At 49.5% G+C, this 22,801-nt stretch overlaps 8 protein-coding genes across 8 annotated transcripts; 3 read left to right on the forward strand and 5 right to left on the reverse strand.

The window, feature by feature from the left end:
• F5J12DRAFT_786135 (uncharacterized protein) lies at positions 1 to 1,041 on the forward strand (the record flags this gene model as incomplete). Its single annotated transcript, XM_051743374.1, has 6 exons — positions 1 to 222; positions 276 to 377; positions 402 to 593; positions 625 to 702; positions 730 to 788; positions 1,017 to 1,041. The coding sequence occupies 6 exons, from the start codon at positions 1 to 3 to the stop codon at positions 1,039 to 1,041; spliced, it is 678 nt and encodes a 225-aa protein (XP_051595658.1).
• A 4,873-nt stretch (positions 1,042 to 5,914) lies between these two features.
• On the forward strand, positions 5,915 to 7,700 carry F5J12DRAFT_907396 (uncharacterized protein; the record flags this gene model as incomplete). Its single annotated transcript, XM_051748932.1, has 9 exons — positions 5,915 to 5,919; positions 6,021 to 6,208; positions 6,285 to 6,364; positions 6,410 to 6,778; positions 6,809 to 7,026; positions 7,057 to 7,121; positions 7,143 to 7,184; positions 7,241 to 7,443; positions 7,467 to 7,700. 9 exons carry the CDS (start codon positions 5,915 to 5,917, stop codon positions 7,698 to 7,700), a joined length of 1,404 nt encoding a protein of 467 aa, XP_051595659.1.
• Positions 7,701 to 9,403: 1,703 nt separating this feature from the next.
• F5J12DRAFT_859832 (uncharacterized protein) lies at positions 9,404 to 10,148 on the reverse strand (the record flags this gene model as incomplete). Its single annotated transcript, XM_051746828.1, is given in 2 exon segments — positions 9,404 to 9,546; positions 9,557 to 10,148. A coding segment is annotated over 1 exon segment (409 nt), but the record flags the coding sequence as incomplete, so codon positions are not given.
• Positions 9,897 to 11,191, reverse strand: F5J12DRAFT_859834 (uncharacterized protein). The gene is made up of 5 exons (XM_051746829.1): positions 10,959 to 11,191; positions 10,744 to 10,902; positions 10,472 to 10,689; positions 10,064 to 10,422; positions 9,897 to 10,018 (listed from the first exon to the last, which is right to left on the reverse strand). Exons 1-4 carry the CDS (start codon positions 11,153 to 11,155, stop codon positions 10,064 to 10,066), a joined length of 933 nt encoding a protein of 310 aa, XP_051595661.1. The 5' UTR covers positions 11,156 to 11,191; the 3' UTR covers positions 9,897 to 10,018.
• A 437-nt stretch (positions 11,192 to 11,628) lies between these two features.
• F5J12DRAFT_859840 (uncharacterized protein) lies at positions 11,629 to 13,426 on the reverse strand. Its single transcript, XM_051746830.1, has 4 exons — positions 12,879 to 13,426; positions 12,206 to 12,826; positions 12,112 to 12,139; positions 11,629 to 12,053 (listed from the first exon to the last, which is right to left on the reverse strand). Exons 1-4 carry the CDS (start codon positions 13,030 to 13,032, stop codon positions 12,038 to 12,040), a joined length of 819 nt encoding a protein of 272 aa, XP_051595662.1. The 5' UTR covers positions 13,033 to 13,426; the 3' UTR covers positions 11,629 to 12,037.
• Positions 13,427 to 16,686: 3,260 nt separating this feature from the next.
• F5J12DRAFT_859853 (uncharacterized protein) lies at positions 16,687 to 17,830 on the reverse strand. Its single transcript, XM_051746831.1, has 4 exons — positions 17,694 to 17,830; positions 17,597 to 17,653; positions 17,090 to 17,469; positions 16,687 to 17,043 (listed from the first exon to the last, which is right to left on the reverse strand). The coding sequence occupies exons 1-4, from the start codon at positions 17,823 to 17,825 to the stop codon at positions 16,695 to 16,697; spliced, it is 918 nt and encodes a 305-aa protein (XP_051595663.1). The 5' UTR covers positions 17,826 to 17,830; the 3' UTR covers positions 16,687 to 16,694.
• A 568-nt stretch (positions 17,831 to 18,398) lies between these two features.
• Positions 18,399 to 19,462, forward strand: F5J12DRAFT_915481 (uncharacterized protein; the record flags this gene model as incomplete). Its single annotated transcript, XM_051749153.1, has 3 exons — positions 18,399 to 18,497; positions 18,573 to 18,593; positions 18,651 to 19,462. Coding segments are annotated over 3 exons (930 nt in total), but the record flags the coding sequence as incomplete, so codon positions are not given.
• An 83-nt stretch (positions 19,463 to 19,545) lies between these two features.
• Positions 19,546 to 22,525, reverse strand: F5J12DRAFT_786142 (uncharacterized protein; the record flags this gene model as incomplete). Its single annotated transcript, XM_051743375.1, has 7 exons — positions 19,546 to 19,889; positions 20,258 to 20,515; positions 20,794 to 20,942; positions 21,121 to 21,368; positions 21,674 to 22,021; positions 22,328 to 22,405; positions 22,439 to 22,525. The coding sequence occupies 7 exons, from the start codon at positions 22,523 to 22,525 to the stop codon at positions 19,546 to 19,548; spliced, it is 1,512 nt and encodes a 503-aa protein (XP_051595665.1).
• Positions 22,526 to 22,801: the final 276 nt, after the last annotated feature.

The following is a 22,801-nucleotide window of genomic DNA, read 5'->3' on the forward strand; positions in this document are numbered from 1 at the left end:
ATGCTCAATTTGATTGAAATCATTCGTTATCCACATTCCACCTTTGAAAATTGTCCCAAGCCATTCATCACCAGCCAATCACACCCATCTTGCCAGTCTGTGGTAGAGATGGGTATCCTCTACTTGGCATGCCAGATCAAGGTAGCCTCTGTACATCTGAAGCAGACTGCTGATATCATGGGATGGCCCACACATTGGTTTGCAAACCTAGCCATGGACTTGGTAGGTTTTACATCAATTTTTCACAATGTGGGACTGATACATAATTCCTTCAGAATCAGCTTAATAGCTTGATTCTGGTGACAGTGTTGTGTGCCAGTTATACTCCTCCCCTCCCAGTGTGCTACCATGCATACCTCAGACACCAAGATGATGAGGTTAGCTTCTGCAATCAAATGCAGCTAATTCCCCTTAGTGCATTTTGCATAATCAACAATATCAGCACCATCATCCTGCATTGGACCCCACATGCAGCTGATCCCAATTCCAGCTTTGCATTCCCTTGGTGGCTATATCATTCTGAGGAATATGCAGTGGATTCCCAAAGATTGCAAGGCAAGGGATTGTTTTCTGCAGCCTGGGATTTTTTTAAGGTATGCCACTTATTCTCATCACTGCAAATAGTTGATGATGGCCCAGGGCTTATGGCCATTGCTTGAGGCACCAATCACAGACCATCTTGATGGCCATATTGAGGAGCAGGTAAACTACTGCATCAAAAATATTCAGAAATATGCCAATGTTGTCAACAGTCAGGGTCAACAAATTGACCATTTCTACACTAGGTGGTGAGCATTGTGTGGGTTGTTGGGCATGCTGCTTCAATAGTTTACATGTTTTTGACTGTGGAGTTGGCTGTATATACATTGCTATGAATGTCAATCATTTATGAGATACCACCCATTCACATGATGTCTGAACCCCTGCCCATCTGTGTGATGTCTGACAATCCACCCATCTGCATGATGGCCTGAGTAGGTTTACTTTTGTTGCAGTTTATGATGCACACCCTTTAGCTCTGAGTACCTGCCCAATCTATGATGTCAAAGCACCCACCCATTTGCAAAATCTTGGCAACACCACCCATCTGAAGTTTGAGAGCCAGCATATCCTAATAAAATATGAGATCTGCATCACCTACTAAATCTTACCTTAAATTCTGCAGCTTCAAATCAACAGTTCTCCAGTTGCAACTGGTCTAGGTAGTAGGTCATCCATCCATGGTGATTGACACATGGGAACATGCACTGACTGATGTACATTGGCATGCATGTAGTACACCAGGCATGCTCTGTCACCATCTACAGCTCCCACCCCATGCTCCAATGCTGAACCTGAAAATGCAATGATCATCCCTGGGTTGTAGCACAGCCACAGATTCAACATTGGAATGACAAAGTCCAAGGGTGGGCAGTTGCCCACAGTTACTAGCATGTCATACCATGGATCCCATCCACTGATATCCCTGTGGTAACAAGTTCCCCAAGTCACCTTCACAGACATGCTGCTATATGTGGAGCTCCATATCAGCAGTATGGAGCTCATATCTGAATCCACCTGCTGTTCCACCTGTTTTCCAAGGCAGATCAACACTTCCCTTCCATCTGCATACATTCACAGATGGATGACATGCAGGATTGCAGATAATAGGGCATTGGTGTCAGACATTTGGTCAACCCATTCCCTTGTAGGAGTGTTTTCTGTCCAGATTTGAGCAGCCATGAGGCTTCTGGGAAGCCATTTTGGGGCTTCAAGACAGATGAGTGCTTTATTCACAAGGCAAGAAATGATCACCCACCCCATGACCCTGTTTAAACCATGCAGGTGACAGGTTGATGGTGCCTTTCAACTCAGCATTATTGCAGAAATATGACTTGTCCATCTGCCATGCCTGTGGGGAAGCCTTTATGCTCTCCCACAGTGGTTCCCTCAGAAGATGAAGGTGGTTCCATACATCAGCCTGCCATTCCATTAAGTCAGTAGAATATGAGATTCTGCATTTCCTTACCCTTCTTTTTGGGCTGAGAGCATCCAGCAAATATCATACACAGATGGTGTTTGAGTTGGTCACCAAAATGGATGGCTCAGTCACTTCCATGTATCTCTCAGCAGCTTCTGCATTGCAGGTTTTTCCACCCCAATTTTTCCTGACATTGACTGTGGAAAGATTGAAACTTCCATTGCACCATTATGATGGACTTACTTGGGTGATGATAGGCCTGTGAGATTACTGATGATATGCGATCTGCTTCACATAACACTGGAAATGGAATCGATATATCTGGAAGGGCATGAGGTCTGCTGAATACCTCCTCTTGAAATCTGGCTTTCATGTATGACACAATGCAGTCTGTTAGTTCCATTTGCCATCTGTGGGGGGTTTTAGACATGTCTTGCATAGTATTCATGCTTGGGGTGGATGAGGTCAGAGTTGTGTAGTGGGCAAGCCACTTGCAGCTTGTTGGAAAATTACAGCATGTCAGGATGCTTGCCTCAATATTTTACTGTGATCTGATCAATATGTTGTGATGCTATATGTGCTATTGGTGTTGGGCCCATCTTATGTTGTGACAGGGGTGGATCTTACTAGATGGACCCATCCTTGTTTTATAGTGATATAAAAGATATTACTGAAGGGCCCATCTATACATTATGACCATATAAATAATGCTGCTGAAGGGCCTGTCCTTATGTTGTGACAGGGGCATATCTTACTAGAGGGCCCATCCATCTGTTGTGACAATGTAATTGATAATACTGACTGGCCTGTCTTTATGTTGTGACATGGGTGCATCTTACTAGATGGGCCCATCCATGTGTTGTGACCCTGTAAATGATATATATTGAAGGGCCCATCTTTATGTTGCAACAGGTACATCTTACTATGGATGGGCCTGCCCATGTGTTGTGATGGTATAAATGGTATTATGGAAGGGCCTGTCCATATGTTGTGATGCTATAAATGACATTACTGATGGGCCCATTGTTATGTTGTGGCAGGGATGCATCTTACTAGATGGGCCCATCTATGTGTTGTGATGCTGTCAATGATATTACTGACAGGCCCATCCTTATGTTGTGACAGGTATACATCTTGCTATGGACAGGCCTGTCTATATGTTGTGACAGGGGTATATTATCCCAAAGATGGGCCCTTCCATATGTTGCCAACTCTGTAATCTATCATAGAGGGGCCCCTCTTTATGTTGTGACCCTATAAAGCATATGATGGGCAGGCCCATCCATATGTTGCAACCTTCTTCATGATACAATAGGCAGGCCCATCCTGATATTGTGACTGGGGCACACTCTACCATGGATGGGCCCATCCATGTCTTACAGTAGCTCAGCATACTTACTTGGTCACAGGCCCATCTATATGTTGCAGCATCCTTACCCTCCACAGGCCCTCCCATATGTTGTGGAATTGCATTTATGGGCCCATACATATGTTGCTCTCACTATAGGCCCTCAGGCCTGTCCATGTGTCATGGCTAATCTATTTAGACAGGCCCATCACAGGGTCTATATAAGTGTTGGCATTTTGGCATGCAGGCTACCTATATGTTGTGACTAAATGGACTACATGGGGTCTGACAGTGTATGTCAGGTCATTCAGATCATCCCAAAGTTTGCTGTCAAGGCCCCTAGGGGGATGACATATGACAACTGTCTGGATGTGGGGCATGAGTTCTGCATCAATAGTTTTGTGGACAAAGAGACCTTTCATGCCATCCTGAGCTACCAGTGATACATCAGGAAATTAACACTTTACTATTTTTGACTTTTTTGTGACTATTGTGACTATTTGTGACTTTTTGGGAAGGAACCTACTATCTGTACTTTTTTTTTGACCATATACAGCATTTTGAAGAATGAAAAGAGAACAGAATCCATTGAGACAACTAAGTGATGATATATCTAAGTCAAGAAGACTAGAAAATGTCTGAAAATTCAGAGATATTGAGCCATTGGTGTGATGCACACTGTCTGAGAGAAAAATCACAATATCTCTTTGGAACCTCCATCAATTTGAATGTATGTGGTATCTACTGAAAGCTACGGATTAGGTGGTTTGAACAAGACCAAAATCAGCAAGAAAAGTGCAGCCATGCCTGCAGGACATGGGTAATGATAGTAGATTCCTTCCCAAAAAGTCACATTAGTCACAAAAAGTCAAAAATAGTAATGTGTTATTTTCCTGATCTAGTAGTAGATCCTCTGTTCTCTTCTTCACACGTGTTTCCATCCATGATGCTATCCTATGTACAATCAATACCAGACTGTTATTGATAAGATCTGAGGACTTTATCAGACTTCTTGACTGCATCACTATGATAAGTGTGTGCCATAATAGATAAACCCTTTTCGGAGACATGGGCTAACACAATATTATGCTGAGACCAATATCTCCCTAATGGAGCTATACGTGGTTTTTGGCCAGTAGAACCCAGTCAAAGCTGGTTGCTTGGCAACAAAATGGTCTTTTCTGGTTTCATCAGCTACTGGTTCACTGATGAATAGAGGGGTAGAGGGGTTGGCTTACTGTGACTGTGGCCCAGTCACAGATCCAGATAAAAGTCAGCCAGCATTATATGTTATTACAGAACCACACAACGAAAACATGGGGAAACTTCAGGAGGATTCCAATGCGCGTGAGTCATTACTTATTGTCCTCACCCGGCTTGAATTGACGGGGGCATTCCAGGAGCACTTCGGTCATTACAGAGCCAATTCGACGACTTTAGAACACAGAATTTAAATAATCGACTAACTGACTCTCGAGAGCTCAGTGGCCTCAAGAGACAGGCTGCTCGTTTGGATCGAAAGATCAGAGACCTCGAGCGCAAGGTTGCTCGTTCAGATCGCGACATCATCAGACTCCGGGCGGACCTTTCTGCTTCTGATCGCGAAATGACAAGCCTGTGGGACAAGGTTCGAGACCTCAAGAGCAAGGTTGCTCGTTCATATTGCGAAAACATCAGGTCTGGGCGGGCCTTTCTGCTTCTGATCACGAAATGACAAGCCTGTGGGACGAGGTTCGAGACCTCAAACTGGTAAGTAATCCTTCTCTCGCATGAGCCATGTTTGGTGGTTGACATCTCTCAGGTTACGTCGTCTCTAATGCCGGTGCAGCGGCACAAGCTGCTAGAGTCTGCAAGACAGAAAGTCATGGACCTCACTGGCAAGGTTTGGGTTCGACGTATGCCACAGAGGATCCTACACGAGATTTACAAGAAGCTGCAACACGAACTCCCGCACTACCATTTGTCAGAGGATGCGCTCGATTTCCTTGCCAACAAGAATACCATTCTACAAGAAGGTAATGCAGCAGCTCGCAATGCCAGAGTGAGCGACATCCGGACAGCCCTCACAACGGACCCACACTTCGCTGATGCCTACACGAAAGGCCTACTCCAGAATTTATTCGAATTTGTCTACGAGCAACCACTGCATCAGCATGTTGCGAATTGATCCAATAATTTTCCTTCGTGTAATTAAACTATTCTATTCATTTGAGAAATGATGCCATTGGTAGGCTAGTAAACCCGCATCGCTCAGATCGCTCTGTGTTCATCAACCATAGGGTCCTCTACATCACTTATGAAGGGCGTGACCAGAGGCGATACCGTGGTGAGGCCGTGGAGATTGTTTTCGAGCTTGTCGACTAAACTCTGGAGGTCGCTTTCGAGGTCCCTCTCTGAATTTCCGCTGGGAGCGTCCTCTGTGCCGGCGGCCAACCCCTCCAAAACACTCACTATGGTCCCCATGCCGAGCGGAGCACATTTCGTGACAAGACCCTCAGCACCATTCCTCAGCTTGCCTTTGAGATCCCTCTTCGTGTTGCTGTCGGTAGTGCCCTCTACTTCACTTGTCAATCCCATGAGGAGATGATCTTGATGTTACAGATACCATGGTGTGTCACACTTAGTCTCCCTTGTAGGTGTTCCCAACTTCGCTGTACAGACAATGACGACGATGATGGAGCACCCCGAACTCCTAAGCGGCGAGTCCCTTAGCGGTGCATCTCCCTCCATCGCCTCGCATGCTACCACTGTCTCCCAATATGATATCTCGCAGTGGGAGAGAGCCACATACTACAACGGAATCTCTTACGACCCTCCTGACCTCCTCTACTGCTCGGATCTCATCGAAATCCCCATCCCCACCCCCAAGGGCAGATACCGGTACTCCCCCTATCAAGACCGTCTATGGAATCTTCAATATGCCGCTTAACACCGTTTGGGACACTGTCGCTCCCCAAATCCGCGACCTCTTGAAAGCTCGGATGATTCGTTACTCAGCCATCCAGACAGCTCGTTTCCTCACCCATGACGAGGATGGGAAGGATACTCTCGGTCCCGTCATCATGTAGAATGCGACTCATTCCAATACCACCACCGCTAAGAACGCACACAACGCTTCCCAAGACATTCTCGCTCTTCTTGAGGACAATGGAGTCAAGGGTGTGGTAGTCGAATGGTACGAGGGAGCTGTAGAGAGACTGTCAGGTCTACCCCTTCTGCACGTCACCAGCAAAATTGACCCCACCCACTGCGTCTGTCACTTCCTGACTGTTGTGCTCGGCATGCCCATTGCTTCTGTGGAGAGGGAGGCTGCCGACACTCAGGGGAGTGTTGCACTGTTCTTCCATGAGAACAAGGACAACGATGGCAACCCTAGCGCCAAGGTCTTCGCCATTACCAACTGCCACGTTCTCCACGAGGACACCACCATCACGTATGAGTTCAAGGGCACTGGCGCACCTCGCCAGCACGTTTGACTTGCTGGATTTCACCATTTCCAGCATGGCCTTGACGAAATCAAGGATTGCATCAGTGGCTGTGGAACTAACGCCAACCTTTTGGCTAGGGAGATTGTGCAGTTGGAGGTGAAGCTGGAGAGCGATGACCAGGAGCTGGTGGCAGAGGACAAGGCAGAAGTGGAAGCTAAGCGGAATAAGATGGCCAAATTCAAGAAGTATATCGGCATACTCGAAGCCTTCTACAACGAAATCAAGAGCCAGTGAGGTGATATTACATGCCGAACCACCAGCCACGTCCATTGGGCTCCCGAGATCTCCGTTGATGTCCAGAGTTGCAAGTACACCAAAGACATTTGTACGTTCGAGGTTGATGCAGCAAGGTTCAGGGACCATTTCAAGGGCAACGTCGTCGACTTAGGTGCGTTTTGCCTCATCTTTTGCATAATTACCTCCTCTAATAAAAGCAACCTTCAGGAGTCAAGTTTAGTCCCTGGCAACTCACCAACATGTTATACCCTCAAAGTGGAGGTAGAACGGTGTTCAAGTTCCCCATCAATGGCCTGCTCAGGATCAATGGTTGGGTCCCGCGTGAGCTCCTGGCTCATCCCGACTGTTTTGACAGCAACGGCGAGCCTTGCCTCATTGTCATGAAGGACGGTAACACCACCGACCTCACGGTTGGACGACTCCTGGCCTGGAGGCCTACCTTTGCAATGAGTTTGGCATTGAGTGCCTCGAACTCGCCATCTACAACTACGATAGGAACTCCGGCTCGCTCATCTTCGATGGCGAGGGCCATATGGCTGGTATTCTACACTCCGGGATGGGGAAAGACGGGAGCAACCATGTCACCTACACCACCCCTGCCTGGTGGGCCGTCGAGCAACTCAAGCACCAGTGTCCGCATGCCGACTTCAACCGCAAGACCTTCTAAATGCGAACACAATCGTCGGCCATTTGCTCTCCCATCTCTCCATTCCTTCTTACCCTCCACTATGCCCCCTACTTTATTGTTCTCGTTTCTTGGACTCATCCCCCCTCCTCGACTGTGTTTTCTCCTCTTTTTCTGACTGCCCCTTATCTGGTCCCTGGTCGTTGGTTCAGATGATGCGTGTTTCTACCTTTGATTCGCTGTTCACGTTCGTCCCTTTCTTCCGTCCCATCCTTTCATGCTGATAACCAACAATCTTGACGTCTAGATCTTTAAGCGAACCTGCCCGCTTCCTTCAACTTCGACTCGGTTCTCCACATTCGTTATCTATTGGTTGGTTGTCGGTGATGATGGATGCTTTGACCGGTGAATTGCTGCCTTGATTCGTTTCTCTCCCTTACCTCGTTCTTTTGTACTTGTAACCAACGACCTTGACGTCTAGGCCTTGGATTCGCGGACTCGTCGTTTAGGTATGTCTTGTCCTCTTCCCGTTTCTCGATCTGTGCAGCTAATATCTCTCATCAATGGTTCAGGCTTTGGACTCGCGGATTCATCGCATCGATCACTGTAGCGTCTTTTGCAGCCTCCCGTATACTATCAATCCCAAGGAGAAACATACGGGTCGAGAAAGCCTTTCTCGACCTGTATGTTTCTCCCTCCCCCAATCCACACTCACCCTGCCTCTTCCAGTCGTAGAAACCCCCACACATTGTTGCTACTCAGTAGTTATAGCTTCGGGCGCATCTATCGCAGGGCGTTGTTTCTGACGATCTAGGTCGTAAAATGTCCTAATCGACGTCCCACCTGCACCAAGAGTGCACAACGCCAATGCCCTGTGATTAATATCGCTGTTCAAATATTTAGCAATGTGCATATAATAATATAGTTCCGATATACGAATTTGTGGGATTTACGATAATTGAAAAAAATATGCCATCGCTTCTGATTGTCCTTCAAGACATCCTATGGGGCAGCAACAGATCTGACGCTAGTCCCCGGGAGCCGCTGAGGAGACTACAAAGAAGGTGAAAGAGTCGGGACTGAGAACACCTAGTCAAGGTATCGTTCATCGATTACGGTCCTGTTGTTGTCGAAAGCCATTCTGAAATTTGTTTTCAGAAAGTGATGACGGGGTAGTAACACACGACGAAGTACAGCATTTAAATGCATGCATCCGAGGTTTTGATCGTACCTTGGGTCACGAGGCGGGGTTGTCGCTGACCACTCAGCACATTTCATTTCATCACCATGGAAAGAACATATGCAATCTCTCGGCTTCTTCTACATCCTCAAAAATGGCGGAAACTATATTAGTGATGTTTAGTAAATTTCCGCAGTCAATGGGTAACCACGGCCATGAAACGTGACTGGCGAGCACTCCGCTGAGGTGATCTTTTTACATAGGCTTACACATTAAAAGTGTAACATGGGTCGCTGAGGCGCAACGAACGCAGATGGCATCAGGCTCGAAGGGCAACGAATGACGCATGCGCTGAGTAAGAGCATGCAAGACCTAAAATTCCTGGAAATCAGAAAGCCCTTTGAAAAATCTCTACGATCATCGAACCACACCTTCATCAGGACCTACCTAACCTGAACGGCCGCAGACTACCACTGACCTGAGAAAAAATGTAAATCACCGAAGTGCTCAGGTGGACAATGACTGTCACGTGCCAAGGTGCTGGCTGTGCCACTGATCGGTAACGCACACTTTTGAGTCAGAGCGGACCCACTTTCTCAAGAATTACATCGAATCATCCGCGGATGTCCTTCACTGAGACGGGAAATCTAGCAGCATACTGCATTAAGATTGTCTCACACGGAAATACCAACAATACACGTCGATTTATCTCTAAAAGAAGCCACTAACACTCCAAGTGTTTGCCTCCCCCATGTAATTCGCTGTCAGTAAGGCTGCCCGAACGAACAACGAACCATCAAGGAGTTCCGCACCTTCGAGTTCCGTACCTTTGTGGTAGCCTGCTGGCCTGTTGCCATAGAGGGTGCTGAAGTGCGCGAAAGAACGTTGGATGTTGGGTAAGTGGTCGTTGGGGTGGATGATGGATGATTGAATGATAGGCAAGAAGGGATTGGAATGCTCCTTTTGGAAGTCAGAGTCATCGTTTCCCTCGGACGGTGGAGCCGTAAAGTGAGTGGTTGTGGATGCCATGAAGGATTCGATTTTCAGGGCTGGGCTACCACGCGCTACCCACCATGTCAACACCGTCACTAGGTACGCACGCAGGAGCAGCGCCTGGGAGCTCGGTGTCAAGGGTCCGATCAGAGAGGGCAAGAACAGACTTGAAGTAACCATATGCATCCTGACCACAGGTCAGCTAGCGGAAAGATATAGTGGAGATTAATTCTTACAGGAAAAATTCGCCAGTGAATCCCTTGGCCTCGTCGAAACCTCCAATGGCGTACAGCGATGAGGTCAACCAGATTAACTCCTCCATTTTTCTCTCGATTTCCCCGCTCTTCGTCACGTCGATAGTCCATTGAGCTGCATAGCCGCGAATGCGTTCCGCGTGTTCGTCCACTGCTTGCTTGAACTCTCCGAAGACCTGTACATTTTCAACTTTGAGATTGCCATCTCGGACCATGCGTGCAATAATATCGAAGACATGTGTATGGACCTCAGTCGCCAGGTGCGTGTTTTCGATAATGAATCGCGTAGGATAAAAATCTTTTCCATCTACGTCTTGAACCGCAGCTAGTGCAAGGCCTAAGGATCCAACTTGAGCTTCTGTTCTCCATTTCACGTGTCTGCTCACCTTCAACCACCATGCCCTTCAGACCGAACTCCAGTCCGTGACCTACATGGATGAGTGCATGCAGGAGGGATGCCGTGAAGCGAGACAACATTTCTGGTTGAATGAAGGCTCCCTTCTGGTACTGGAACCTGTCGGAAAAGATGTACTTCTCTAGTACCATAGGAATACCCTTCTCATCTATTTCCTGGCCAAAGAAGGTGACATAACCCTTATAATAGCTTGCAGAATACAAGGTCAGCGGATGCAAACACCTAAAGGGCGGCGCGACTTACCGTTCGTCCCCCAGATGATCAACGAAATTGGTAAGGGCAATAGCTTGAGGTGACTCAACTGCAGGGAGCTGTCTCTGGCTATCTTGTTTATAATACTCTCGAATTAACGACCCGCTCCCACCCAGAGCATACAAAGCTAGAGCTCTGTGCGTGATGTGACTACCAGAACCATTAGTCACATATACTACGATACATGGCCCGTATAATCCACAAACTTATGAAACTTCAGGTCGTTGAGAAAAATATGCCATTGCTTGTGGTTGTCCTTGAGAACATACTGCAGAGCGGCAAGCGATTCAATGCTGGTCCCCGGAAGCCTACAGGGGGACAAGGTAGAGGGAGGAGCGGAGGGAGGGGGGAAAAGAGTTTCGATTTCAAAGTCGAGTTGGTTGATCAAGGTGGTGGAAGTCATTGCGAGGTTGATAGGCGACTGCTAATGAGAAACCAGACACCATAAAGTTATGGTATTTAAGCTGCGAGGGCACATACTATAAGCACCAACCGGCAACAATGTCCACGAATCATAGGCAAATCCGCATGACGCGAGTCGCTAGATTATTAAGTGGACTGATAAACTACTGACCACATGCGTACTACATAATATCACAGGTCTGCGTCCGTTTCGTTCTGTTTGAGACAGCTTTCATCGCAATCCGGTGACCAACAAGGGGGTAGTGCTGACGGATGAACGCGACTTGCCGGTGGATGAGGTGGACTTGCGGCAAACCACATATTGGCCAGATGACAGTCAGAAGAGTAAGGTAATCACCTTTGAGCGGGTCGCTCCGGAGGCTCTGAGTTTGTTCGTGTGACAGATGTCGGGTGAGTTTCTAATAGAGCAGTGTGTCGAAGGACAGTGTCATGTTGACACCCGCCGTGTACTTAGTTCAAGAATCTCTACAAAACTGACTGTCTATGTCGGCATCACCTCTCCAGCACCCTGTCCGAGATGATATTCCCAAGACCTTAGCAATTATCTCATTAGGACGAAATCGTCAGACGAAGTTATAGTCGGGACCTTGAAGTGGCGAGCGAGAAGAGAGACAAGCCATTGCCAGTGTAGTACCAGAGTACCAAGTGCCTAAGTCGACTTTACCTAGGTATCGAACTTTGGTTTATCGCACGCAAGGTAAACACGACATGAACACTGTTATTTCAAGATGAGATTCACATAAGCGATCGAGAGGGGCTAGAGGAGTAGGCCAGAGGAGTTGGGAGGGTGGTAGTACTAGCTGCGTTGCACATGTCCGAAAAAAAAACTCATGATGCCACCGCGAAGGACCAACTAATCGAATCACGTCGTCAAAGACCTAAATGTCATAGTCGTCAGTTAAGCAAGGGAAGAGAAAAGAAGAAAACGAGGCGAACGCAGACGACATGTCGACGAGTCTCATGCCTATACCGTTAATAAAGGCTATCAGTTGTATGCGAAAAGGAAAGTATTGAAAAAAACGGGACGAACCTAAACAGCAATCTACCACGTCGGTACCGACAACGAACTGATAGATAAACGAGCGTGACGGAAGGAAAAGAGCGTGATGGAAAGAGACGAAGTCGCACAATCGCATACGAAGAGGCAAGACAAGGATCGAGACGCCTCGCCAGCGTCCCCGATATCGTTGTGCATTGATGCCGCGACCTAGAAGTCCAAAGACCTTCTTAACGTGCTCCCCGAGCCAGAAATACGGCGTGATGTAGGTCAGATCAGTAGACTCCGTCGTGCCGGAATCGCCTGTGACCAGTCCGACGATGGAACCAGAGTCACCAGAGGCAGAGAACGCGCCATCTTTATGGTTGTAGGGGTATACAGCAACTTCCAGAGACGTCTTCTTGAGGCCATACTGGTCGTACTCGCGGATGACCGACTCGATACCTGTCATGCGACCAATAGTGGCTCCCATGGTCTTGACTACGAGAAGGCGCTCCTCGCTGTAGGCCTCGGGCTGCTTCGGGCTGCGTAGTTCGGCCTCCTTGACGACGCCTTTAACTTGGAGGAGGCCACCAAGCGGGTATTTGAGGTCCGATTGGCCTTCGGGATGAGGGTGCATCCTGAGGACAAAGGCAGCTGACGAGATCTTGCTGCCTGGATACAATAGTCAGACCAAATGACCTTGGTAAGACACAACGAAACGCACAGAGATAGAGAACATTGCCCTTGAACGTGTCCCAATCAATCTTGTCAAGGTTGAGATCGACCAAGGCCCAGTCCTCTGTGAGCTGCTTGGGGTCGGTAGCGCAGGAAATGGGAGGGGCGTGGAGGACGTAACCGAGCACGCGCTGGCTCAGCATGCTCTAGTGCTTGGTGATGTCACCACGGAAGTCGTTCACGCCAGAGACTGTATGCATCGCCTTCGCCAACGCTGCCTGGTAGTCCTCTCGCGCTCTAGTTCTCCTGGCCTTCTCCCCCTCAACGTCCTCCCCCCAAATTATCAAGCTCCCTCTGGTCCGTCCTGATGAGGATGAGCTCGCGCCCGATTTTGCCCATCATGCCCTCAAGGTCGCCGGTGTAGGTTTTGCTGCCGAGAACGACAGTGTTGACACGACGCTGGTTGGACGTTTTGCGAGAATAGAGCTGGTTAGAGTGTGCAGGCGGCAGGAGAGGGACATGGCGGGCGGTCAGAAGGAAGACCCTCTCGCTCTGGCTGTCTTTGGGAGTGATCTGATGCCGAGAGAGGGAGTGAAGGGGTACCGAGTGTATGCGATGGGGTCTTCAGAGGGAACGTGTTCAAGAATCCGTGGACTAGGCGATGTCGGGGAAGTCGGCCTTGACTAGGATTTGCTTGCAGCAGACGGCCGCGGCCTGGGCATCTTCAAAGGACGGAGACTTAGGTGTGACGCCAATCCAAAGGTAGACTGGACTGGCTTCCTTCTTTCCCTTCCTCGGAAAAGCGGACAGGTCGATGGTCGACCAGACGACTCCAACAGAATCGAGGAATTCACGAACTTCTATGTGCAGCTTGGGCTCCACGTCTGGGAGAGAGTGGTTCAAAACCGACCATGCCTCCCTTGGCACGCGCTGCGCCTCGGGGCCCTGGGGCACAGGCCACTCGTGGCCGGTTCGGTAGATGCAGATGGGATTAGTAGGACAGCCCTGGGGTAGGACTGAGAAAGGATGTCTTTTGGAGGCGGGTTGTAATCAGAGAGCAAAAAGTTTGGAAAACCGGACAATGAAAGGGAAAAGTGTGCTCTGGGCGGAACGCCAGAGTGCATCAAGAATTCCGGACAGGTCCTCGCTCGGTTTCGGCGTGTCGCACCTGTGGTTTTCTTTTTTCCCCTTCCCAGATTACTCCCAGATGGCTGTTCCTCTGCACGATCATTGGGCCTGCTTTTCTTCCAGTGGTCGCGGCGACGCCCCTGCCTGGAATTTTTCGCTTCTTCGGGAGAGGCAGCAGCGCTTCCAACTGCATGTTTCTGGCTTTGCCATCTCTAGGATTTCTCGCCGGCGATTGACTGCGCAATCTCGAGGACTTCAACTGATGCCACAAATTCCTTTAGTGACAACACCTGTGGATTCCGTTTGTCTCTCGACAAGTCTCGCTGTAACTCTTTGCGGAGCCCAGACCAAAGCTTATGAACTTCAGCGCGTTCGTCTGTTTCCCCAATCACGGTCCAGTCCATTCAGTTCGTATAGGTAGTCTTTGACCGTCCTAGAATTCTGGTAGCAACACTGCAGCTTGGCACACAGTCGCCGATGAAAGTCAATCGGGAAACAGTAATTGAACAGTTCCGCGAAGAAATCAGAAAGTCTCCACCTGTAAGGGTTTCCTGACACCTCTCGTGTATAGAACTCATACGCCTTCCGCGTAAGGTAGTGCGAAAGTATGAACGCACATTTCTTAGGTTCGACGCAGCCATCCTGGACATAGGCTGTTCCTTCTGTCATGAAGCGGTGGAAGGCCTGCATGTCATCTGACCCATCGTACTTGGTGGGTAGGATCGGTTCAAGAATAGTTCTGCGTCGCGACGTTGAACGTTTCTTAGCTCTGCGAGAGCCTCTGCTTCGACCCTTACTATGGTTCTTATGGGAATCAGTCCTTCCCCCACGATGGTGTCTTCCTCGTTTTCTCGGTGAGCTGGTGGAGCTCGATAAAGATCCGCTGGAAGTTGTGGAGCATCCACCAGAAGACCCGCCGGAACTAGCAGACGAGTCGCTAGTGTCCGAATACGAATCATCTTCGCTCGAGGAGCTCGAATCGGTGCTGTCGCTTGTCGACGAACTGCTGCAGTCGTGACCAGAGCCAGGCTCGGTCTCCGTCGCGTCGGAACTTTTGTCGCTCGAGGAGTTTGCTCGAGCTCGAGTTCTTTTCTTTTCGGCCTTGGATTTCTTTGAGCGCTTCTCATGCTTTTCAAGGCGCTGGAAGGCTAGTCCAATGCGGCTTTCTGGATTGATCAGCCCAACTGGCTCCATCGCGCTTAGGGTCTTTTGTCGCCCTCGACGCTTGACGTCGCGATGAATGACCTCCTCGACCATCGTCCTGACAGGATCCCCAGGCATTTTAGAAGACCTCAGTTCGTCTCGACGCAAGTTTTCTCTTGTCTTCGACTTAGTTCTCTTTCGTCGTTTCTTAGTACGTTTGTCCGGGCGATAACTTTTGCCGCCCGTTTTTTGGCCCGTCTGGTTATTATCCGAGATAGCTTTCTTGCAGGGACCAGGTTGTTCATCACCGTCCCTGGACAAGTCCTGTGCCAACCTCCAAGATGCGAGGGCCGCACGTTGTGCGTCAGAATCTAGTTTGTCGCCACTGACGTTTAAAGCCCCCCAGTTCCTAGGGTAAAGACCTTTTCCTTTTGAGGCCACCGGGTGCCTTCCGCGATCAGACACGGCGCTCTCATGGTCGTAGACATTCTTGAACAATGTCCGTCTCCAGATCTTTTCTCTTTCGTCTGGGGTCAATCGCCTTTCAGCTTCACGCACTATGCGTTCTCGGTCTGGCCGTAGTTGCCCACCAGTTGTGCGCCGTTCGTGCGGCTTTTCATGCTCTACAGTCCACAGCTGTGGATCGTATGAGTCGTTTTCGTTCCCACTCGCGGATAGAGGTGACGACGAGTCATTTTGGACTTTATTCAGCAAGTCAACATTGGCACTGTGAGTGAGCATCTCAACTCTAACAGTAGGAACTGCTATAGTAGCCTCCGGAGCATCAAAGGCTCCGGGATACACCGGTGAGCTGGTTCTCAAACCGGGAAGTTCGTCAACGGCAGGTTTTTCGATGGGGGTAGCATAATGGCCCCCAACGGGAGTCAATTTTGGTAGTGGAGTATTATCGAGAGCCTCAGCACTAGGCTGGGATCTCGGGCTGTGGGGTAACGAGAGTGCTCGAGCACGGGTCGCTCGGCATAAATTGTAACGTGTGTTAAATGTCTCGGTGATTTTAGTCATGATACACACTTTTCTCTTTACGAGGGATCACGAGGGATTGGTGTTTGGAGTTTTCGACCAGTGAGGGCAGGGGGAAAAAAGCGGCGTCTAGGAGAAGTCACTTTTGAAGGTGATCGAGGTAGGAAAAAGAGTCCCCATACTTATGGCACTTTGGTCCTTTTATATGGTAGGAGATAGGCACCGAAATGTCACCGCATATATACGGGCTAAATGGGATCAAAACCAATATAGGGAAGTAGACATATCTGTCACTGATTTTTCACCATCAGAGCATTCGTCCTTCCACGCCGGGTCGGAGCGTCACACTCCATCTCTCTGCTACTTGCTTTCTTGTGTGCATAGCTTATACATAGTGTTTATCCGCACGTTGGAATAGTGAGAGAGAGCCTCGTAGGCGAGGAGCTGAACTCGAGGTAAGCAATGGGGTAATCTATCTCGTTGTAGCCAGTGCATGATGTCTGTCGGACTAAGCATTCTGTGGCTGTATCCGGTCTCTATCAAAAAATTCTACCCAAATTGTCATTGCAACGTTGCTCACTGTTACTCAGGGACAGACCAAGGCCTAAAACTGTCATCGAGGTAAGCCGCCCATCCTCGCCAAACAATCCAGAACAAGCCCGAGCACTATAAAACCGAAGCTGTGCGATCCAAATTGCTCGGAGCCAGACTCGCTGGAAGCCCTCTGGAAGTCCGGAGCATAGGTCCACGCATCCCAAGACTTCCACGGGCGTACCAGTTGCCCACATAGTTCTTCCGCCGGGCCTTTGTGTAACTCCCCAACATGGCTTTCCCTCGTAACACGAAGGAGGGACGACAAACTGTCATTCATCGCATGTACTCGTTCTTTCTTGTATCCTTCGCTAGAGCCTGAGCAGGCCATAATTGTTCCAAGTACCAGCTCTTCTTCAGTCAGCGCGGTCCTGGAAAGGGAGTGTGGTGGATATGTATATGGGCTCTTCCCGATACATGGCGTACACCGAGTCTACTATCTTTACCCAGGATTGGTCTGTAGAAGCCCTATAGCCTGACAGTTTACGTTGCACGAGTGGTTGGAGCGCATTTGATATAGCATCGTTCCAACAGGACTGCATGTGGCGGCATCTGTCATCGGGTAGTTTTTCGAGCTTGATGTTGCGGTACATGTACCCCAAAGCCCTAGAAGATTCGTAATAACTTGCTTTGAGATTCTTAGATTGGTCGGGCTGTTCCGATTCATGCCAGTCCGGCAAGGGATATGGCGTCCTTGGCAAGTCATCAAAACTGACTTTGCGACCGTTCTTGGCATAGTCGACAGCCTGACCGCGTAGCTCCGCAAGTTTGATGCAGGTAAGATCCAAAGTTCCATCCTTGACGGCTCTTAAACACCACTTCAAGACAAGATTACGTGGGCTTACTTTCGACTCATCTAATAGTCACGTTGACGAAGTGAGGCTTAGCAAGATGGTTGAAATATTATTTGCCTGCTATGGTTACATGTTTGTCGGAGACTAGGCCCCGAGGGTTCGGATAAGCAAAGCGACAGACAGACAGCTTGGTGGAAATCCATACCACGACATCAGAGTTAATATACTCGACAATGAAATCGCAGACAGTCATCTACGGTGCTTGGGCTGTCGAGCGTACGTGGTTTGGCAGGAGGGTATATAGCCGGTTCACGAGGTTTTAGATCCAGAAATGGCTCGTGCTGTACCACTTCATACATATCACTGCAAAAAAATCGGTTGGTCTCTGCATAACGGTTCCCTAATGAGCTTACCCGTCCAGATTGCTGCCTGCCGGTGAGTTCGGTAACGACCGAGTCCCTGCAAGGTAATTAATGTGGCAAAAAGAAAGTATGTCCCGCTCAGCACCTTGTGCAGGGAAGACCACGACATTTTTAAGCTTGGCAAATAGGCAGTTCTTGGGAGGTTTTCCGACGGCTTCCACACGCTGCACTGTGGAACAGCTTAAATGTACATGTCATAGATTTAGCAGAAGTGCTTACCGTCGCCTGGGTGTACGACCGGGCTCCTACTCCTATAGACGAGGCACGCGCCGCTGATCCACGTATGGACTACCCCTGTGACTAAACGCACTTGCTTTCGTCACAGTACAGTGGTTCTCCTTTCTTTGGCACGTGACTCGTGCCAGCCACCCCTGTTTGGTACGACCATGCCTTCCTTACCCTACTTCCCACCGCCTATACCTTGTCCCCCATCTCCTACATTTTCATTTTTCCCGAGAAATTCCACCAATACGACGACATATCCATATTCCACAACTCCGACTAGGCGAAATGCTAGAACCGGCCGCACCCTTGCAGGATCTTACCGTGCTCGCTGACGGTGCCGTCAACACAGCTGCTTCTGCGCTTAACGAGACATATCAACCAGATGTGCATTAGACTGTGGATATGATGCATGTGTCAGGATCATTCGTCGTTACAGAACCACGTAATGAAAACATGTAGAAACTTCAGGACGATTCCAATGTGCGTGAGTTGTTACTTATTGTCCTCACCTGGCTTGAATTGACGGGGGAATTCCAGGAGCACTTCGGTCATTACAGAGGCAATTCAACGAGTTCAGAACACAGAATTTCTCTCGAAAGATCAGTGACCCTCAAGCGCAAGTTTGCTCGTTCAGATCGAAAGATCAGTAGCCTCAAGCGCAAGGTTGCTCGTTCAGATCGAATGATCAGTAGCCTCAAGGAAGAAGTCAAGAGCCTCAGGGGCAAGACCATTTGTTCAGATCGAGAGATCAGTAGCCTCAAGGACGAGGTTGCTCGTTCAGATTGCGAAAACATCAGGTTCCGGGCGGAGCATCCTGCTTCTGATCGCGAAATGTCAAGCCTGTGGGGCAAGGTTCAAGACCTCAAACAAGAAGTGTGCAACGTTACCAATGCACTCGGACAACTCCAACTGGTAATTCTTCCCTTGCATGTGTCATGTTTGGTGGTTGACGTCTCTCAGGTTATGTCGTCTCTAATGCCGGTACAGCGGCACAAGCTGCTAGAGTCTGCAACAAAAAAAACATCACTAATCTCACCGGCAAGGATTGGGATCCACAGATGCCACGGAAAACCATACGACATATTTACCGGGATCTGCAAAGCAAATTCATGTGCCACTATTTGTCACAGGACGCGCTCAATTTCCTTGCTGACCACAGTACCATTCAAAATGAAGGTAACATGGCAGCTCACAATGCCACAGCGGGCGACATTTGGATGGCCTTCACGATGGACCCATACTTCTCCGTTGATGACCACACGAGAGCCATACATGAGAATTTATTCGCATTTGTCTACCAGCAACCACTTCATCAGCACGTTGCGAATTGATCCAATATTTTCCCATTGTGTAATTAAACTATTCCATTTGTTTGAGAAACGATGCCATTGGTAGGCTAGTAAATCCGCACCGCTCAGATCGCTCTGTGTTTTCATCGACCGTGGGGTCCTCTACTTGTGAACAGCGTGACCAGAGGTGATACCGTGGTGAGGCCTTGGACATCGTTTTCGCGCTCGTCGACTAAACTCTGGAGGTTGCTTTTGAGGTCCCTCTTTGAATTTCCGCTGAGAGTGCCCTCTGCGCCGGCTGCCAACCCCTCCAAAATGCTCACTATGGTCCCCACGCCGAGCGGAGCACGTTTTGCGACAAGACGCTCGGCGCCATTTCTCAGCTTTCCCTTGAGATCCCTCTTCGGGTTGCCGTCGATAGCGCCCTCTACTTCGCTCGTCAATCCCGTAAGGAGATGATCTTTCCCGATGTTACAGATACAACAGTCTGTTGATTCAAGGCAGGAAAAAGAGTCCCCATACTCAATGATACATTGGTCCTTTTATATGGTAGGAGGTATCTGTCACTGATTTCACCATCGGAGCATTCTTGCTTCCACACTGGACCGAAACTGTAAACATCACGCTCTGTCTCTCTGCTACTGTCTTTCTTGTGTGCATAGCTTATACATAGTATTCATCCGCACGTTGGAATAGTAGGAGAGAGCCTCGCAAGCAAGGAGCTAAGCTCGAGGCGAGCAATTGGATAACAAATGGTCTTGTCACCAGCTCGTTTGCCTGGTCAGTCGGTCCAGCGTCCGCGTTCGCCCCCGCTCCCGTCTCCTTGTGACTTAGTTGATGCACCGTCGTACGCACCAGCCAAGGCCGTTGTGCTGTCAAAAGAGGAGCCTGCCCTTGTAGTACCGGATGAGCCACCTAGCAACCCATCGCCGTCCCGCCCTCGCTTCAAGCCGTCGAATGCACAGATTCGGGAGGTCACACCACTGGCTATGCGCACTCGCAGTCCGTCGCCCATACGCCGTCCAGTTGGGTCTGTCAGCACACTCCCTCGCAGTACCAATGACATGCTCTCGCGCTCCGTCGCACTCGTGTCCTCGTAGCAGTTCGCCACCACTATCGCATGCACTCACACAGCTAGTTGTGGGTCAGGATAGCTCGCCTATCGTATGGCTTCGTCCACCACCGGTTCCGCCCAGGCCACTGACCATGGCCGATTCAGTTCGGTCATCGCATTCCCTCATTCACTTGCCTTTGCGGCTGGAAACAGTGGACCTCATAGAGTTGTGATCTCACTTTGGCATGGTCTCTTTCATACACTATGTAGATTTGTCTTTTCATCGTTTTCCTTTGGTCGTTTTTGTGTTACTTAGTTTTTCTGTTTGTATGTACACTCATCCCCGTTCCAAGCCGAGCAACACCCGTCGTGTCAAGGCCATATCTTGCTCGTTTCTCCGCCGCGCCTCTCGCTTTCCCGCAGCCTTGTACTACTTGACGAGCGCTTTCTAGGGATCCCAGGAACGTTCCGGTGCGCTCAGCGGTTCTGGAGTTATGCCACATTTTGTGCATGTGAGGTCTTTTGGTTGTATCTCGCTCGTTCCTCCGCCGCCCCTCTCGCTTTTCCGCAGGCTGATACTACTCGGACGAGAGCTTTCTAAAGATCACAAGAACGTCTTGGCAGCGCTCAGCGGTTCCGGAGTTATTCCACATTTTGTGCGCACGAAGTCTTCTGGTGTATCTCGCGCGATTCTGCGCCGTTTCTCTCGCTTTTTCCGGTCACAGGTCCCCCTTGCTGAATCCCTTTCCAGGGATGCTTCGTTTGTCCAGTTCCCCCTAGCCGTTGTGAAGATATGACCGTTCTCTTGCTTGGAGGGCAGGGTTGCAATTTCACGCATAAGTCGGGATCGGGTGTCCCGATCGTAGCGGTTCCTCTTTCAACGTAATCGCCTAGGAGCCCCCTGCCTGTGTTCTAGAGGTCTGCGTCGATCGCCTCGGTCCTCGTCGATCGAGGGCATCTTCTCTCCCCCCCCTAGGGTACCGTTTCGCGTGTTTCGCTCGTTTTCGCGCTGTGCCTCTCACTTTTGGCAGGCTCACACTAGTCGACAACAGCTCTCTTTCGGTACCAAGCCCGTTTGCATGCACCCAGCCGTTCAGGAGATATTCCCGTTTTCATGTTTGGAGGGCTTCAAGACAGTTCTGCGAATAACCCAAGATCGGGTAGCCCAGTTGGCGTAGTTCCTTCTTCTCCATGTTCGTCTAGGAGTTCTCTATCACCTCCCGGAGTTTTGTGTTGATCGTCCCTGCCATCGCCGTGCGAACCGCTCTCCTCCCCGCTCTTGAGGTTCTCTCGTCATATCTTGCGCATCCGAGCGCCGTTCCTCTCGCGTTTCCGGCAGTCCATCCCCCTTGCATAGCCCTTTCTGGGGATGCCTCTTTTGTCAAGTTCCGTGCGGCCGTTGTCGAGATACGCCTGTTTTCGTGGTTAGAGGCACTTTCTGACAACCTTGTGAATATCTCGGGCCCGCATGCACAGATTCCCTCTGTTTCTTTTTCGGCGTATTCGTTACGTTCCCCTCCATCGTCACTAGCAGTTTTGCCGCGTTCTGAGCATCCGTCATTAGTCTGCAGTTTTCCCTTTTCAGTCAACAATGTTGTATGCGCGATAACTTGCCCCTTTCACCGCCGGACCTTTCGCTTTTCAGGGACTTTGTACTACTCATCGATGGCTTTCTGATGGTGTATCATACATTGCGCTCGCTGCTGCCGTTGCGGAGATGCTCTCCGTTTTATCGTTAGAGACACTTTAGGACGACTCTTCGAGTGTCTCGCCCATTTCTTGACTGGATCTCTCGCTTTTCTGGAGCCTGATGCTACTATTCGAGAGCTTCCAAATGGTACCCTTTCTGTCGTCGTCGCTGCAGAACTCACGGTACTGTTCGGTTTTTGGTGGATGAGGGTACCTTTGGATGGATTTGCGGATATCTCAGGGTCGGAAGCGCGGATTCCCTAATGTCGATGGTGAATGCTGGGCCTTGATACTTCAAGTTGTTCGGCTTCGACACAATGTGCGCCCTCGAAAAGTATGCGGCGCGTGAATTTCTTTTGGTAGCTTGCCGCAATATCCATGGGGAGTCTGGACTTTGTAGATCGATGCCTCGCTCGATTACTGACCGCCATGGGCTGTGGGTTAATATCAGCAAAATGCGTGGCATGTCACTTTCGGCTGCAGAGGTTTTCGAGAGCTTGGGTTTCATTGACATGATCTGACTTTTGGGGGGTTGTATGCAGAAGCATGTATCCCTTTGTCCGTGGTCAGTGTTTTCTGATCGAGGGCGATTCGTGAGTCTCTGCTACTTGTCCGCTGTGGGCTGGTTGCTGATCCAGCATAGACGTGAGCTGCTC

The sequence above is a fragment of the Pisolithus orientalis genome (assembly GCF_024613125.1).
Source record: "Pisolithus orientalis strain OTSU chromosome Unknown F5J12scaffold_50, whole genome shotgun sequence".
NCBI classification, from domain to species: domain Eukaryota; kingdom Fungi; phylum Basidiomycota; class Agaricomycetes; order Boletales; family Pisolithaceae; genus Pisolithus; species Pisolithus orientalis.

Coding starts and splice junctions, on each gene's coding strand:
- F5J12DRAFT_859834 (XM_051746829.1), bottom strand. CDS start 11,155: ATGACTTCCACCACCTTGATCAACCAACTCGACTTTGAAATCGAAACT. Junction 10,903..10,958: donor AACGACCTGAAGTTTCATAA/GTTTGTGGATTA, acceptor TGGTTCTGGTAG/TCACATCACGCACAGAGCTC. Junction 10,690..10,743: donor GATCATCTGGGGGACGAACG/GTAAGTCGCGCC, acceptor GTATTCTGCAAG/CTATTATAAGGGTTATGTCA.
- F5J12DRAFT_859840 (XM_051746830.1), bottom strand. CDS start 13,032: ATGCTGAGCCAGCGCGTGCTCGGTTACGTCCTCCACGCCCCTCCCATT. Junction 12,827..12,878: donor GGGCAATGTTCTCTATCTCT/GTGCGTTTCGTT, acceptor TATTGTATCCAG/GCAGCAAGATCTCGTCAGCT. Junction 12,140..12,205: donor CGTGGTAGATTGCTGTTTAG/GTTCGTCCCGTT, acceptor TTAACGGTATAG/GCATGAGACTCGTCGACATG.
- F5J12DRAFT_859853 (XM_051746831.1), bottom strand. CDS start 17,825: ATGTATGAAGTGGTACAGCACGAGCCATTTCTGGATCTAAAACCTCGT. Junction 17,654..17,693: donor GTCTGCGATTTCATTGTCGA/GTATATTAACTC, acceptor ATTTCCACCAAG/CTGTCTGTCTGTCGCTTTGC. Junction 17,470..17,596: donor GCCTAGTCTCCGACAAACAT/GTAACCATAGCA, acceptor AGAGCCGTCAAG/GATGGAACTTTGGATCTTAC.